The sequence below is a fragment of the Coregonus clupeaformis genome, chromosome 26 (genome assembly GCF_020615455.1).
Source record: "Coregonus clupeaformis isolate EN_2021a chromosome 26, ASM2061545v1, whole genome shotgun sequence".
Taxonomy (NCBI): Eukaryota; Metazoa; Chordata; class Actinopteri; order Salmoniformes; family Salmonidae; genus Coregonus; species Coregonus clupeaformis.
The window spans coordinates 22,495,295-22,509,563 of NC_059217.1; the positions used below are offsets into that span (position 1 = coordinate 22,495,295).

At 42.7% G+C, this 14,269-nt stretch overlaps 1 protein-coding gene across 1 annotated transcript in view; it reads left to right on the forward strand.

Moving 5' to 3' along the window:
- LOC121540266 (ephrin type-B receptor 1) overlaps positions 1-13,768 on the forward strand; it is a 244,071-nt gene extending 230,303 nt beyond the window's left edge. Inside the window, exons 13-16 of the mRNA XM_041849016.2 lie at positions 2,208-2,357; positions 6,412-6,605; positions 6,795-6,950; positions 11,880-13,768. Coding sequence (XP_041704950.2) covers positions 2,208-2,357; positions 6,412-6,605; positions 6,795-6,950; positions 11,880-11,988 — 609 coding nt within the window. The 3' untranslated portion in view covers positions 11,989-13,768. The remainder of the gene's footprint in view (positions 1-2,207; positions 2,358-6,411; positions 6,606-6,794; positions 6,951-11,879) is intronic.
- The last annotated feature ends 501 nt before the right edge of the window (positions 13,769-14,269 follow it).

Here is a 14,269-nt window from a genome sequence, read left to right on the forward strand (position 1 = left end):
AAAAACTAAGTCATTTGGTTAGGCTTCACATTACTATTTTATGATTTGCTGTGGCAGATATATGAGCTATGTTATATGTGTGTAAATGTATACTGTACTACATGAAGATTGTGTGTGTGAGTGGGGGGGGGGGGGGGGTGTCGGCAGAGGAGAGGTAGAGAGGTTTGCCTGTTTTTGTGCTATAGAGAGATACAGGAGAGAGGTTGTTTCTGTATTGTTGTATGTAGGTAGCATAACCCAAAAAAAAAGACTCAAATACATCATCAATAATTATTGTCATTCATTTAAGTAACAGTCATGGAGTAACCAACACGAGGAATGCAGTTCCAAAACACAGCACATTATGCCTTTCTCCTCTCCCTACACTATACATTCTTAGAAAAATAGTTATTCGGCTGTCCCCATAGGAGAATACTTTGAAGAACCGTTTTTGGTTGCAGGTTGAACCCTTTTTAGTTCCATGTAGAACCCTTTCTACAGAGGGTTCTACGTGGAACCCAAAAGGGTTCTCCTATGGGGACAGCCAAATAAACCTTTTTTTCCTAAGAGTGTACTTCACACAGTGTCTGAAGCTCTTTTCTATAGACCTTACTTTCATACTGCTACCCACTTTTAAGTTTTCATTTACATTTCAGTCATTTAGCAGACGCTCTTATCCAGAGCGACTTACAGTTAGTGAGTGCATACATTTTTCATACTGGCCCCCCGTGGGAAACGAACCCACAACCCTGGCGTTGCAAGCGCCATGCTTTACCAACTGAGGTACAGGGGACCTGAGGGAATTCTCTCTTCTCACAGTTTTTATTGGGAGAGAGAATGTTGACTATTCGTTATGTACATACAGTGTGTGCCAAGCCTTTTGTTTGCCTCTGCATTTCAACAATTCACTTTATTCAAAACCTGGCTGCCTCCCACATGGTTAATAATAGGGGATCTGCAATGCAGCCTCAAACCAGCCAACCATTATAAGTTCAGCAGGAAATGCTGGGATTTTTTGTATTGTTTTATGCTGTAGTATTCCTTTCTTCTGTTGTGGAAGAGACATCTGAGCTCAGCCAAAGAACATGCAGTGGAAAGTGGCTCAAAGCTGCTGTAAATGAAATACGCAATACACAAGAACTAAGAACTGAGCGTCTGATTCGAGACATGCTTCAGAACAATGATTAGTCTCATGTTGGCTGTTGCCACATTGAATACATTCCACATCAAATATCTTCCTTGTAAAATGGATCCTTAGTATTCTGTTATTCTTGAGTCGACATCTGACTTGTAAGCATCAGATCCATTTAGCTGTTGTTGGCGTGTGAATATTATTTATGGAGGTTTCCCTGCTCAACGCTCAGTGGGGATTTTCTCTCAGTCCTTTATTCACAGCACAGGCTTTTCAAACCAAGACTCTCTGCCCAGAACAATTAGAACAGGCCTTGAGCTTCACGACTTTCAGTCCAGAACTCCAGACAGAGTTTACAGAGGTCTTTAATCCAACCATCTCCAGATGTCTCCAATAGATGAGATCCAGCGCTTCACTAACAGCGTTTCATTGACTGCGCACACTCATCAAAAATATCCCCGTAGATCATGTAGCTAGATCCGGAGGGCTGTGTAAGCCCTCAGTTCCTTTGAAATCAGGCTTATATAAAAGCGTTCACATTCAGTCCAATTGGTGCTGTTAAGAGTACACTCCTCCAATAATTGTATAGAGAAATCACTCCAGGGTGTGCTGTATGCATGGTGGGGATTATGAAGTGAACACCGTTCATCAAAAGAACTGCATGGTAAGCCAGTGTTGTTGGTACACTCGGTCATTACAGATGTACCACTAATCTTTCTTTCTAAATACATCAATAGATCCCTGCAGTCAGCATCTGATTTAAAAAATACGTTTTCCAAAAGAATGTTTAAAATTATATATAAATGGTCAGCTGCATATGTTTTTGATATGGAAATTGTAGGTTTTGCTTAAATACTCTGTGATTGGTGGGATGATTTCAGTAAAACTCTGTTCTTGATCATGAAGTGTGTTTGCAAGAGGAAGCTCACAGATATTATTCTAATTCGTCTTTGGCTATGACAACTTGGCCTTGACTTTAAAAAGCAGCAAGCTGTCAAATGTCATGTCAAACCAGCCAGTGTAAAGAGACATGAAATTACAGTCTAAAAAATCTCCCTCTATTACTTCCTTCTCTCGCTCTCTCTCGCTCTCTCAGGGAGGTAAGATCCCGGTGAGGTGGACAGCCCCTGAGGCCATTGCCTACAGGAAGTTCACCTCAGCCAGTGACGTGTGGAGCTACGGCATCGTCATGTGGGAGGTGATGTCATTCGGCGAGAGGCCGTACTGGGACATGAGCAACCAGGACGTGAGTATTACACAACTTCCTGTCCTTGCAGTATCAACAGATATGTAACTGTATTAAAAACTGAGAATACTATGATCATGTATTTTAATTACTCATTAGTATTTTGTCATTTATATTACACTGGGCTGAATTAAACTCCAATGTATTTTGTAACAAGATACTTTTCAAAATACAAAATACTTTTCTATACCATTTTTTTATAGTGGTTCACCATTTTGTGGCCCTCTTTCTCCCTGCATTGGTATACATTAACTAAATATACATGTACAGTGCATCCTGTTTCCATTGATCATCCTTGAGATGTTTCTACAACTTGATTGGAGTCCACCTGTGGTAAATTCAATTGATAGGACATGATTTGGAAAGGCACCCACCTGTCTATATAAGCTCCCACAGTTGACAGTGCATGTCAGAGCAAAAACCAAGCCATGAGGTCGAAGGAATTGTCTGTAGTGCTCCGAGACAGGATTGTGTCGAGGCACTGATTTGGGGAAGGGGACCAAAACATTTCTGCAGCATTGAAGGTCCCCAAGAACAAAGTGGCCTCCATCATTCTTAAATGGAATAAGTTTGGAACCACCAAGAATCTTCCTAGAGCTGGCCGCCTGGTCAAACTGAGCAATCGGGGGAGAAGGGCCTTGTTCAGGGAGGTGACCAAGAACCCGATGGTCACTCTGACAGAGCTCCAGAGCTCTTTGTGGAGATGCGAGAACCTTCCAGAAGGACAACTATCTCTGCAGCACTCCACCAATCAGGCAGGCCTTTATGGTAGAGTAACCAGACGGAAGCCACTCGTCAGTAAAAGGCACATGACAGCCTGCTTGGAGTTTGCCAAAAGGCACCTAAAGGACTCTCAGACCATGAGAAAAAGGATTCTCTGGTCTGGTGAAACCAAGATTGAACTCTTTGGCCTGAATGCCAAGCGTCATGTCTGGAGGAAAGCTGGCACGGTGAAGCATGGGGGTGGCAGCATCATGCTGTGGGGATGTTTTTCAGCGGCAGGGACTGGGAGACTATTCAGGATCGAGGGAAAGAAGAAGGGAGCAAAGTACAGAGAGATCCTTGATGAAAATCTGCTCCAGAGCTCTCAGGACCTCAGACTGGGGCGAAGGTTCACCTTCCAACAGGACAACGACCCTAAGCACACAGCCAAGACAATGCAGGAGTTGCTTCGTGACAAGTCTCTGAATGTCCTTAAGTGGCCCAGCTAGAGCCCAGACTTGAACCCGATCAAACAACTCTGGAGAGACCTAAAAATAGCTGTGCAGCGAAGCTCCCCATCCAACCTGACAGAGCTTGAGAGGATCTGCAGAGAAGAATGGGAGAAACTCCCGAAGTACAGGTGTGCCAAGCTTGTTCATGGTTGGGATGGTGTTCTTGGGGTTGTACTCATCCTTCTTCTTCCTCCAAACACGGCAAGTGGAGTTTAGACCAAAAAGCTCTATTTTTGTCTCATCAGACCACATGACCTTCTCCCATTCCTCCTCTGGATCATCCAGATGGTAATTGGCAAACTTCAGACGGGCCTGGACATGCGCTGGTTTGAGCAGTGGGACCTTGCGTGCGCTGCAGGATTTTAATCCATGACGGCGTAGTGTGTTACTAATGGTTTTCTTTGAGACTGTGGTCCCAGCTCTCTTCAGGTCATTGACCAGGTCCTGCCGTGTAGTTCTGGGCTGATCCCTCACCTTCCTCATGATCATTGATGCCCCACAAGGTGAGATCTTGCATGGAGCCCCAGACCGAGGGTGATTGACCATCATCTTGAACTTCTTCCATTTTCTAATAATTGCGCCAACAGTTCTTGCCTTCTCACCAAGCTGCTTGCCTATTGTCCTGTAGCCCATCCCAGCCTTGTTCAGGTCTACAATTTTATCCCTGCTGTCCTTACACAGCTCTTGGCCATTGTGGAGAGGTTGGAGTCTGTTTGATTCAGTTTGTGGACAGATGTCTTTTATACAGGTAACGAGTTCAAACAGGTGCAGTTAATAAAGGTAATGAGTGGAGAACAGGAGGGTTTCTTAAAGAAAAACTAACAGGTCTGTGAGAGCCGGAATTCTTACTGGTTGGTAGGTGATCAAATACTTATGTCATGCAATAAAATGCAAATAAATTACTTAAAAATCATACAATGTGATTTTCTGGATTTACAGACCTCTACATGCTTTGTAAGTAGGAAAACCTGCAAAATCGGCAGTGTATCATATACTTGTTCTCCCCACTGTATAAATATGTTTTTAAATAACAGTATTAGGACGTTCTCTGAACGTTGCTAAAGTTTTCTTGTGATTTTTATGGAATGTTTTCTTAATGTTCTTGGAACAATTTGAGAACATGACTTTAAATAGAACCATGAGGAAACCTGTAGGAAATGTTATGCTGAAGTACCGAAATTCCCACAAAAGAACATTGTTTCTTAATGTTCTCTGAACTATTTGAGAACATTCCCAATGTCAAACCAGTTGGAGAACATTCATAGAACACTACCAAAATGTAAATGAAATGTAACCATGTTTGAACTTTTAGGAAACATTCTATTAAAGTAATGAAATACCAAGAAAATAATGTTTTTTTGTCAAGTTCCTTAAATGTGCTGAGAATGTTCCAAAGCCAAGCAACTATCCTGCACCATTCCCAAAAAATTGTGGGAAGGTTGTATGCAAAATAATAATAGGACAACCATGCTCTTAAGAAGTTCTAAGAAACATTAGGTTCTCAGAACGTTATGTGCTTGCTGGGACTGGTCTCCTCAAATCTCCATAGCAAATATTACACTGCAGAATTGTTGTTGATCTGCCTGTCTGCCAGGCTTTCTGTAGTTGTGTGCAGTTGTTATTCAGAACAGGTGTAGTGGCACTGCTGTGTCCACCAGCACAGCACTCTGTAAGTCCTTGGAGTAACCCACCTAGAGATGCTGGATGACTGTAGGTAAAGAAGATTATTGTTGACAGCACGGCTCCCGGTTTACAATAGTCCTGCCCCAGCCACTAACGAGATCTCCTGTAGTGAATCCCTAGACAGCAACTCTCTCGCCTGCCACTCTCCTGCAATCAAGGTTGAATAGTCAGGGGGCGGGAGAAGATTTCTTAACAGAGACCAGCTCTGGTTATATAGTTGCAGTTCATTAAATTCTCACTCTCTGCTTTTTTTCTATTTTACAAGCAATCAGGCCCCAGCCCCCGCAAGGAAGCTGGCTGCTGCCGGTCGCTATGGCAAAGCGTTATTTTATGGTGTGGTGATTGACGGCTGTCTGGAGAGACCACCCTCTCTCTGATAAAAGGGGACTCAGGGAATGGGCATATATCAAAATCCCTTCAGACGTCCCGTTTTTTTAAGCAATTATCAGCTGCAGTATCCATTGTTCTGCCTGAAGTTCAGCTGCTACACAGAGACCAGGGAAAATCTGCTGAGGATCGTATGGATAGAGAAAATAGATTAAATCAAATGCGATGTTACTGTAACTTTTGATTGACAGATTTGGAGGTAGAGTGAAAATATCAGGGTCACTAAGAGTGCACATTTCTGTGTAGTTAAATGAAGCTTTACACATTGTATTTGGTGGATTTTTCCTCTCTGAGTAGCCAGTGTTTACACAAACACAAAGCTAGGTATAATACAGGGCCAAGCAATGACAAGCTGTAGAGAAGCTTAAGTTGGATATGATGGTATCATTGGAACTGTGCCAATAAATCCTATTATAGCTGGCATCCGCTGTTCTGTTCCGGTGTTCTGAAATCTCCAATCTGGAAGCAGTTCAGTTGCAGGTGTCTGGAAACATACAGCACATCAAAAACCTTTGTCAATTGGTTATGAACTCTTCCATGATCCATGGAACGTTATACAAAACATTTCAAAACCAATATGAGCATTTTCCATACTGGATTCATTTTTTTCTTATTTCATGTTTTGCTGCCAAACCAACACCTTTGTCCATCCCTTTAGTCTATGTCCTTTTAATCCTCAGTCTCCCAGTGTGGTCTGCTATGTCCCTCTCTGTTTCCTTCCTTTCCTCTCTTGTAATGTGCCATCTCTTTCTCCTCTCCTTCTCATCCAGGTGATCAACGCCATAGAGCAGGACTACCGGCTGCCCCCTCCCATGGACTGCCCCACAGCACTACACCAGCTGATGCTGGACTGCTGGCAGAAAGATAGAAATGCCCGGCCCAAATTCAACGACATCGTCAACACGCTGGACAAGATAATCCGCAACCCTACAAGCCTCAAAGCTGTGGCCACCATCACTGCAGTGTATGTCTGCAAGAACTGCCTTGACTCGTAACATTACTCATAGTGCACATTCTGAGCACGTAGACTACTGTATATTACTGATAAACCTTTCCAAGGTTTCTCCTTTTTATGTACCCCCTATCCTGTTCACCCCTCTTCCACATCACTTTGCTGTTTCATCCCTCTCTTCTCTCCTCTTTTTCTCAACAGGCCTTCTCAGCCCCTGCTAGACCGCTCTATTCCAGACTTCACTACCTTCACCTCTGTGGAGGATTGGCTAGGTGCCATCAAGATGGGGCAGTACAGAGACACTTTCCTGGGCTCTGGCTTCACCTCCCTACCCCTGGTGGCTCAGATCAGCTCAGAGTAAGTCCTGAGGCCCAACCTCATCATATCTCACCCACCTAATTTTTCCATCTTATCAGGAGTCTCAGGAGATACCAAACAGCAAAACCCTCCTATCACTATTCACTGTAGCAATACAACATTTGGTCAGCCCTTGAACAGGCAGATGGTTCCAAAAATTACTCTGGAGGAATGTTACACTAGCAGTCGTAGAATACACACACACGTCTGCACACACATGCGCACGCACACACAAGCACGCAACACACGCATTTGTCACAGATTACAGAAGGTCTCAGAAGTATTATCCCACTATAATTAGATTTGCACTCTTCTAGATGTAGCGTGTTGAGGCAGGCTGGAATATATTTTCAATCAGGTTCACTGAGAGCCAACCAGCCAGGCAGGCCATTGCAGTCACACATCCACCTTCAGAAAGCTGTCTCAGATGTCAGAATAATGGGAATCATGCTTCTTGCTCAGACAGGAATAATCCCTCAATAAACGTCCATAGGAGATCAGGGCTGTCATACTTCAAATCCACCAGGCATTCAGAGCTCTGGATAGATCTAGATCGGCAAGGTCTCCGTCTTACTAATCACTTTGATTTGATAGAGTGGCACGACTAAAAATGTTTTTTAGGACAAAGGATTGCCTTTGGTTGTTCAGACTGATCAAATAGGTGTCCCTTTGACGGCTACACAACAAGTCAGCAACAATTCCCAGCAGTCCTCAATTAATTATGTCCACTCTGGGCTTACCATTGTAAATACAAACAGTAAACAGATCTTGTGCTTATCTCTAGCAGGGAGTGTATCTGGCACAGTGTATACTGCCTCAAGCAGAAAATATTATACTATTGTCTTTGTGCATGGTATGATAATGTTTGTGTATGTATTTGTACATGTACAATATCCATAGCTCAGTAATTCCATCCAAGCACGAACACACAGACATGAGGTACTGTACTATGAACACCTCCATCCATCAGCCTTGTTGTTGACACTGTTCTCGACTAACCTGTACCCCTACACATTGACTCGGTGCCGGTAACCCCTGTATATAGCCTCATTATTGCTTGCACTAAGATTGCACTCAATGAGCTGTATAAGGCCATAAGTAAACAGGAAAACGCTCATCCAGAGTCAGCGCTCCTAGTGGCCGGGGACTTTAATGCAGGGAAACTTAAATCCATTCTACCTCATTTCTTAGCATGTTAAATGTGCAACCAGAGGAAAAAATATGCTAAACCACCTTTACATTTTAATCATTCAGCAGACGCTCTTATCCAGAGCGACTTACAGTTAGTGAGTGCATAAATGTTTCATACTGGCCCCCCGTGGGAATCAAACCCACAACCCTGGCGTTGCAAGCGCCATGCTCTACCAACTGAGCTACAGGAGGGCCACACACTGAGACGCGTACAAAGCTCTCCCACGCCCTCCATTTGTCAAATCTGACCATAACTCTATCCTCCTGATTCCTGCTTATAAGCAAAAAATAAAGCAGGAAGTGGTCAGATGACGGAGATGCTAAGCTACAGGACTGTTTTGCTAGCACAGACTGGAATATGTTCCGGGATTCTTCCGATAGCATTGAGAAGTACGCCACATCAGTCACTGACTTCATCAATAAGTGCATCGATGACATCGTCCCCACAGTGACCGTACGTACAGTTGAAGTCAGAAGTTTACATACACCTTAGCCAAATACATTTAAACTCAGTTTTTCACAATTCCTGACATTTAATCCTAGTAAATATTCCCTGTCTTAGGTCAGTTAGGATCAGCACTTTATTTTAAGAATGTGAAATGTCAGAATAATAGTAGGGAGAATTATTTCTTTCAGCTTTTATTTCTTTCATCACATTCTCAGTGGGTCAGAAGTTTACATACGCTCAATTAGTATTTGGTAGCATTGCCTTTAAATTACTTAACTTGGGTCAAACATTTCGGGTAGCCTTCCACAAGCTTCCCACAATAAGTTGGGTGAATTTTGGCCCATTCCTCCTGACAGAGCTGGTGTAACTGAGTCAGGTTTGTAGGCCTCCTTGCTCGCACATGCATTTTCAGTTCTGCTCACAAATGTTCTATAGGATTGAGGTCAGGGCTTTGTGATGGCCACTCCAATACCTTGACTTTGTTGTCCTTAAGCCATTTTGCCACAACTTTGGAAGTATGCTTGGGGTCATTGTCCATTTGGAAGAACAATTTGCGACCAAGCTTTAACTTCCTGACTGATGTCTTGAGATGTTGCTTCAATATATCCACATAATTTTCCTTCCTCATGATGCCATCTATTTTGTGCACCAGTCCCTGCTGCAGGAAAGCACCCCCACAGCATGATGCTGCCACCCCCGTGCTTCACGGTTGGGATGGTGTTCTTCGGCTTGCAAGCATCCCCCTTTTTCCTCCAAACATAACGATGGTCAATATGGCCAAACAGTTCTATTTTTGTTTCATCAGACCAGAGGACATTTCTCCAAAAAGTATGATCTTTGTCCCCATGTGCAGTTGCAAACAGTAGTCTGGCTTTTGTATGGCGGTTTGGAGCAGTGGCTTCTTCCTTGCTGAGCGGCCTTTCAGGTTATGTGGATATAGGACTCGTTTTACTGTGGATATAGATACTTTTGTACCTGTTTCCTCCAGTATCTTCACAAGGTCATTTGCTGTTGTTCTGGGATTGATTTGCACTTTTCGCACCAAAGTACGTTCATCTCTAGGAGACAGAATGCGTCTTCTTCCTGAGCGGTATGACGGCTGCGTGGTCCCATGGTGTTTATACTCGGGTACTATTGTTTGTACAGATGAACGTGGTACCTTCAAGCGTTTGGAAATTGCTCCCAAGGATGAACCAGACTTGTGGAGGTCTACAAAATTTTGCGGCACTGAGTTTGAAGGTAGGCCTTGAAATACATCCACAGGTACACCTCCAATTGACTCAAATGATGTCAATAAGCCTATCAGAAGCTTCTAAAGCCATGACATCATTTTCTGGAATTTTCCAAGCTGTTTAAAGGCACAGTCAACTTAGTGTATGTAAACTTCTGACCCACTGGAATTGTGATACAGTGAATTATAAGTGAAATAATCTGTATGTAAACAATTGTTGGAAAAATTACTTGTGTCATGCACAAAGTAGATCTCCTAACCGACTTGCCAAAACTATAGTTTGTTAAGAAATTTGTGGAGTGGTTGAAAAACAAGTTTTAATGACTCCAACCTAAGTGTATGTAAACTTCCGACTTCAACTGTACATACCCCAACCAGAAGCCATGGATTACCGGCAACATCCGCACTGAGCTAAAGGGTAGAGCTGCCGCTTTCAAGGAGCGGGACTCTAACCCGGACACTTATAAGAAATCCCGCTCTGCCCTCCGACGAACCATCAAACAGGCAAAGAGTCAATACAGGACTAAGATTGAATCGTACTACACCAGCTCTGACGCTCGTCGGATGTGGCAGGGCTTGAAAACTATTACAGACTACAACGGGAAGCACAGCTGCGAGCTGCCCAGTGACACAAGCCTACCAGAATGGCTAAATCACTTCTACGCTCGCTTCGAGGCAAGCAACACTGAAGCATGCATGAGAGCATCAGCTGTTCCGGATGACTATGTGATCACGCTCTCCATAGCAGATGTGAGTAAAACTTTTAAGCAGGTCAACATTCACAAGGCCGCAGGGCCAGATGGATTACCAGGATGTGTACTCTGAGCATGCGCTGACCAACTGGCAAGTGTCTTCACTGACATTTTCAACATGTCCCTGACTGAGTCTGTAATACCAACATGTTTCAAGCAGACCACCATAGTCCCTGTGCCCAAGAACACTAAGATAACCTGCCTAAATGACTACTGGCCCATAGCACTCAAGTCTGTAGCCATGAAGTGCTTTGAAAGGCTGGTCATGGCTCACATCAACACCATTATCCCAGAAACCCTAGACCCACTCCAATTTGCATACCGCCCCAACAGATCCACAGATGATGCAATCTCTATTGCACTGAAAATATTTGGCATGGGTCCTCAGATCCTCTAAAAGTTATACAGCTGCACCATCGAGAGCATCCTGACTGGTTGCATCACCGCCTGGTATGGCAACTGCTCGGGCTCCGACCACAAGGCACTATAGAGGGTAGTGTGTACGGCCCAGTACATCACTGGGGCCAAGCTTCCTGCCATCCAGGACATCTATACCAGGCGGTGTCAGAGGAAGGCTCTAAAAATTGTCAAAGACTCCAGACACCCTAGTCATAGACTGTTCTCTCTGCTACCGCATGGCAAGCGGTAGCGGAGCGCCAAGTCTAGGTCCAAAAGGCTTCTTAACAGCTTCTACCCCCCAAGCCATAAGACTCCTGAACAGCTAATCATGGCTACCCAGACTATTTGCATTGCCCCCCCCCCCACCCCACCCCACCCCAACCATCTCTTTTACGCTGCTGCTACTATTATTTATGCTTAGTCACTTTAACTCTGCCCACATGTACATATTACCTCAATTACCTCGACTAACCGGTGCCCCTGCACATTGACTCTGTACCGGTACCCCCTGTATATAGCCTCCCTACTGTTATTTTATTTTACTGCTGCTCTTTAATCATTTGCTATTTTCTATTTTTTACTTATCTATTTTTTACTTAACACTTTTATTTATTTTTTCTTAAAAATCTGCATTGTTGGTTAAGGGCTTGTAAGCATTTCACTGTAAGCCCTGTTGTATTCGGCACATGTTGCAAATAACATTTGATTTGATTTGATTATTGTTCTTTTATTGTGTTACTTTTTTTACTTTAGTTTATTTAGTAAATATTTTCTTAACTCTATTTTCTTAAAACTGCATTGTTGGTTAAGCGCTTGTAAGTAAGCATTTCATGGTAAGGTCTACACCTGTTGTATTCGGCGCATGTGACAAATAACATTTTATTTGATTTGTTCCTCTTGTTTGTCAGAGACCTGTTGAGGATAGGAGTGACCCTGGCCGGCCATCAGAAGAAGATCCTGAGCAGTGTCCAGTCTATGAGGGACCAGATGGCCCAGTCCCCCACCTCCATTGCCTGACCACAGGGGGCGCCACCACCACCACCCAGAGACAACCCACCAGGGAGCCCATAGGAGAACTCCTGATGACCCTAAAGAATACACCCGGGTGGAGACACTAACCTTGATTTAAAGAACGACCATGTGGCACATACATAACAACATGCACGCCCCCAACACACACTCTCTCAAGACCTAGGAAAAGACACCGGACCTCTAGTTTACTGAAGATACAAAGGGATAGAAGATAAGATTCTGCCTCAGGACAACTTCAATGGTTCAATTACAGCAGTCTATAAAGTTGGCTTATTTTTTGCTGAAGAAGAGTGCAAGCGGAAGAGCAAGTGTGTTTGTTTGCTTGCTGTGACAGATGGTCATGAAATGCTAAAAAGAAAAGATTTTAAAAAACGGTGCTACTTTATTAGGATCAATGGGTTGATTTGGCTAAAGGACAGCATCAAACGGTGTCACCCAGATTGGAAAAACAAACAAAAAGGTATATATTAAAATAAAATAAGCTAGATTGATGACTTCTTACTTAAATGAATCTTCATATTGAAGATGATTTGTAAATACTATATGGATGTTATTTTTCTGCTTGCATTTTTGGCAACAACACAACTACATGTATGTAGTTTCATCTGAATAGTTTAGGATTCTTATAGTCATGAAGGGTTATTTTCTATGGCGGCACTTGGAAGTTCTTCTCAATAGGAGGCAGATCACTGGGGTAAAGACCGACATGACTGATTCTGCATAAAGGATACACTGTTTAAATATACACATAAGATATCTCTTTGTAATGTTTTAGACTTTCAGAGACCACATTGACATTGAACCCATACATCTGCAAGAGTCAGTAAGTGTCTAGTGTTGTGCATCGAAGACCCAGGGTAATTAAATAACTGTTACAGGTACAGTGAAGGTTATATGTCATTTTAAAGTTATATTGACAGTCTCAAGTGCTTTGTGCTTTCACCACACTACTACCCTAGAACTTTATTTACCATTTTCGGCTGCTTTTCAAACATGACAACAGAACAGCTTTCCCTGCTTAAGGTGTTGACCATGCTGTGTTGATTCTGGGCGACTCGAGGCAAGTTAATCTTAAACGTTAAGTCCCTTATTTAGGGGACTTTGAGTGGTTCTGGACTGGTTCCGACTGCCAGTTTTGTGTACAGAGTACTCTGTGAACAGCGCAACATCAATTGCTGTGCACATCTGAGATGTGAAATCTGACACCTCATTTGCATAGGGAGCAACACCTAACATTTCCTGGGCTATCCAGACAAAGGATTGATTTCTTCTGTCTGTGAATCTCGCAGCTCCTCTAACAATACAGCATATGAAATGGGAGACCCTGGCAATTGCAGCAAAAGGAGTCTCATCTCGCTGTGATGTTCTCAGATGGATTTAGAGCTTTCAACATGACAAAATACACCATTGTTTTGTAGAATATAAACAAGAACACTTTCTCTTGGTCACAGAGGGACGAAATCACTTTGTGCTTAAAGGGGCAATCTGCAGTTGCTACATACATTTTTGGACTTATAAATTAATTATATGTACCCGTTGATTGTTGAGGAATATAAATTATGAATGCCTCATGAGCTTAGTTCAACTGCCATACCCCATAAAAAAACAAAAATATAAGCTTGTTTAATTCCATTGTTTGTAAACAAAGTAAATGTAAACAAACAATATAGCCTAAAAACATAGTTAAAACGATAATTTTGATATCATGGATGGTCAGTACTTGCATCCATAGCTCTGTCTAATATGAATTTGAGAGTGGTTACATTTCTCCAGCCCCATCCCTCAGCTTTTTACCGAAACAGGGGCAGGTAGTATGCTTTGTTATTGTTTCAACTGCTGATTGCTGCTTTATATCTGAAGTTGTAATGAGTCAGCAGGCATTTGAATGGAGTATGTGCGTCGCTCAGAGGAGGCTGGGCAGAAAAAGCCCTGTCATCAGTTATATGAAATGGTGCCAATTTTATTTGACAGTTATAAGAAAGGTGAAATATTATAGTAAGTCATTTATAACTTCATTGTTACTATATTTAGAAAGCATTTCAATCATTTCAAGCCCTATTCCCCCACTTTTGTTAGATATGAAAAAAAATCATATATGATTTGTCATATTTGTATATTTGTATCATGTTTGTACTGTGTACTTGAGCTAGTGTCCTCAAAAGTGACAACATCTCAGCAATTTATAACTATTTTCTCAGAAAGGTGACATTTTAATATTTCTGGCAGTATAAGCATTACTAGGTATTGTTTATGGCCCTCTCATGAT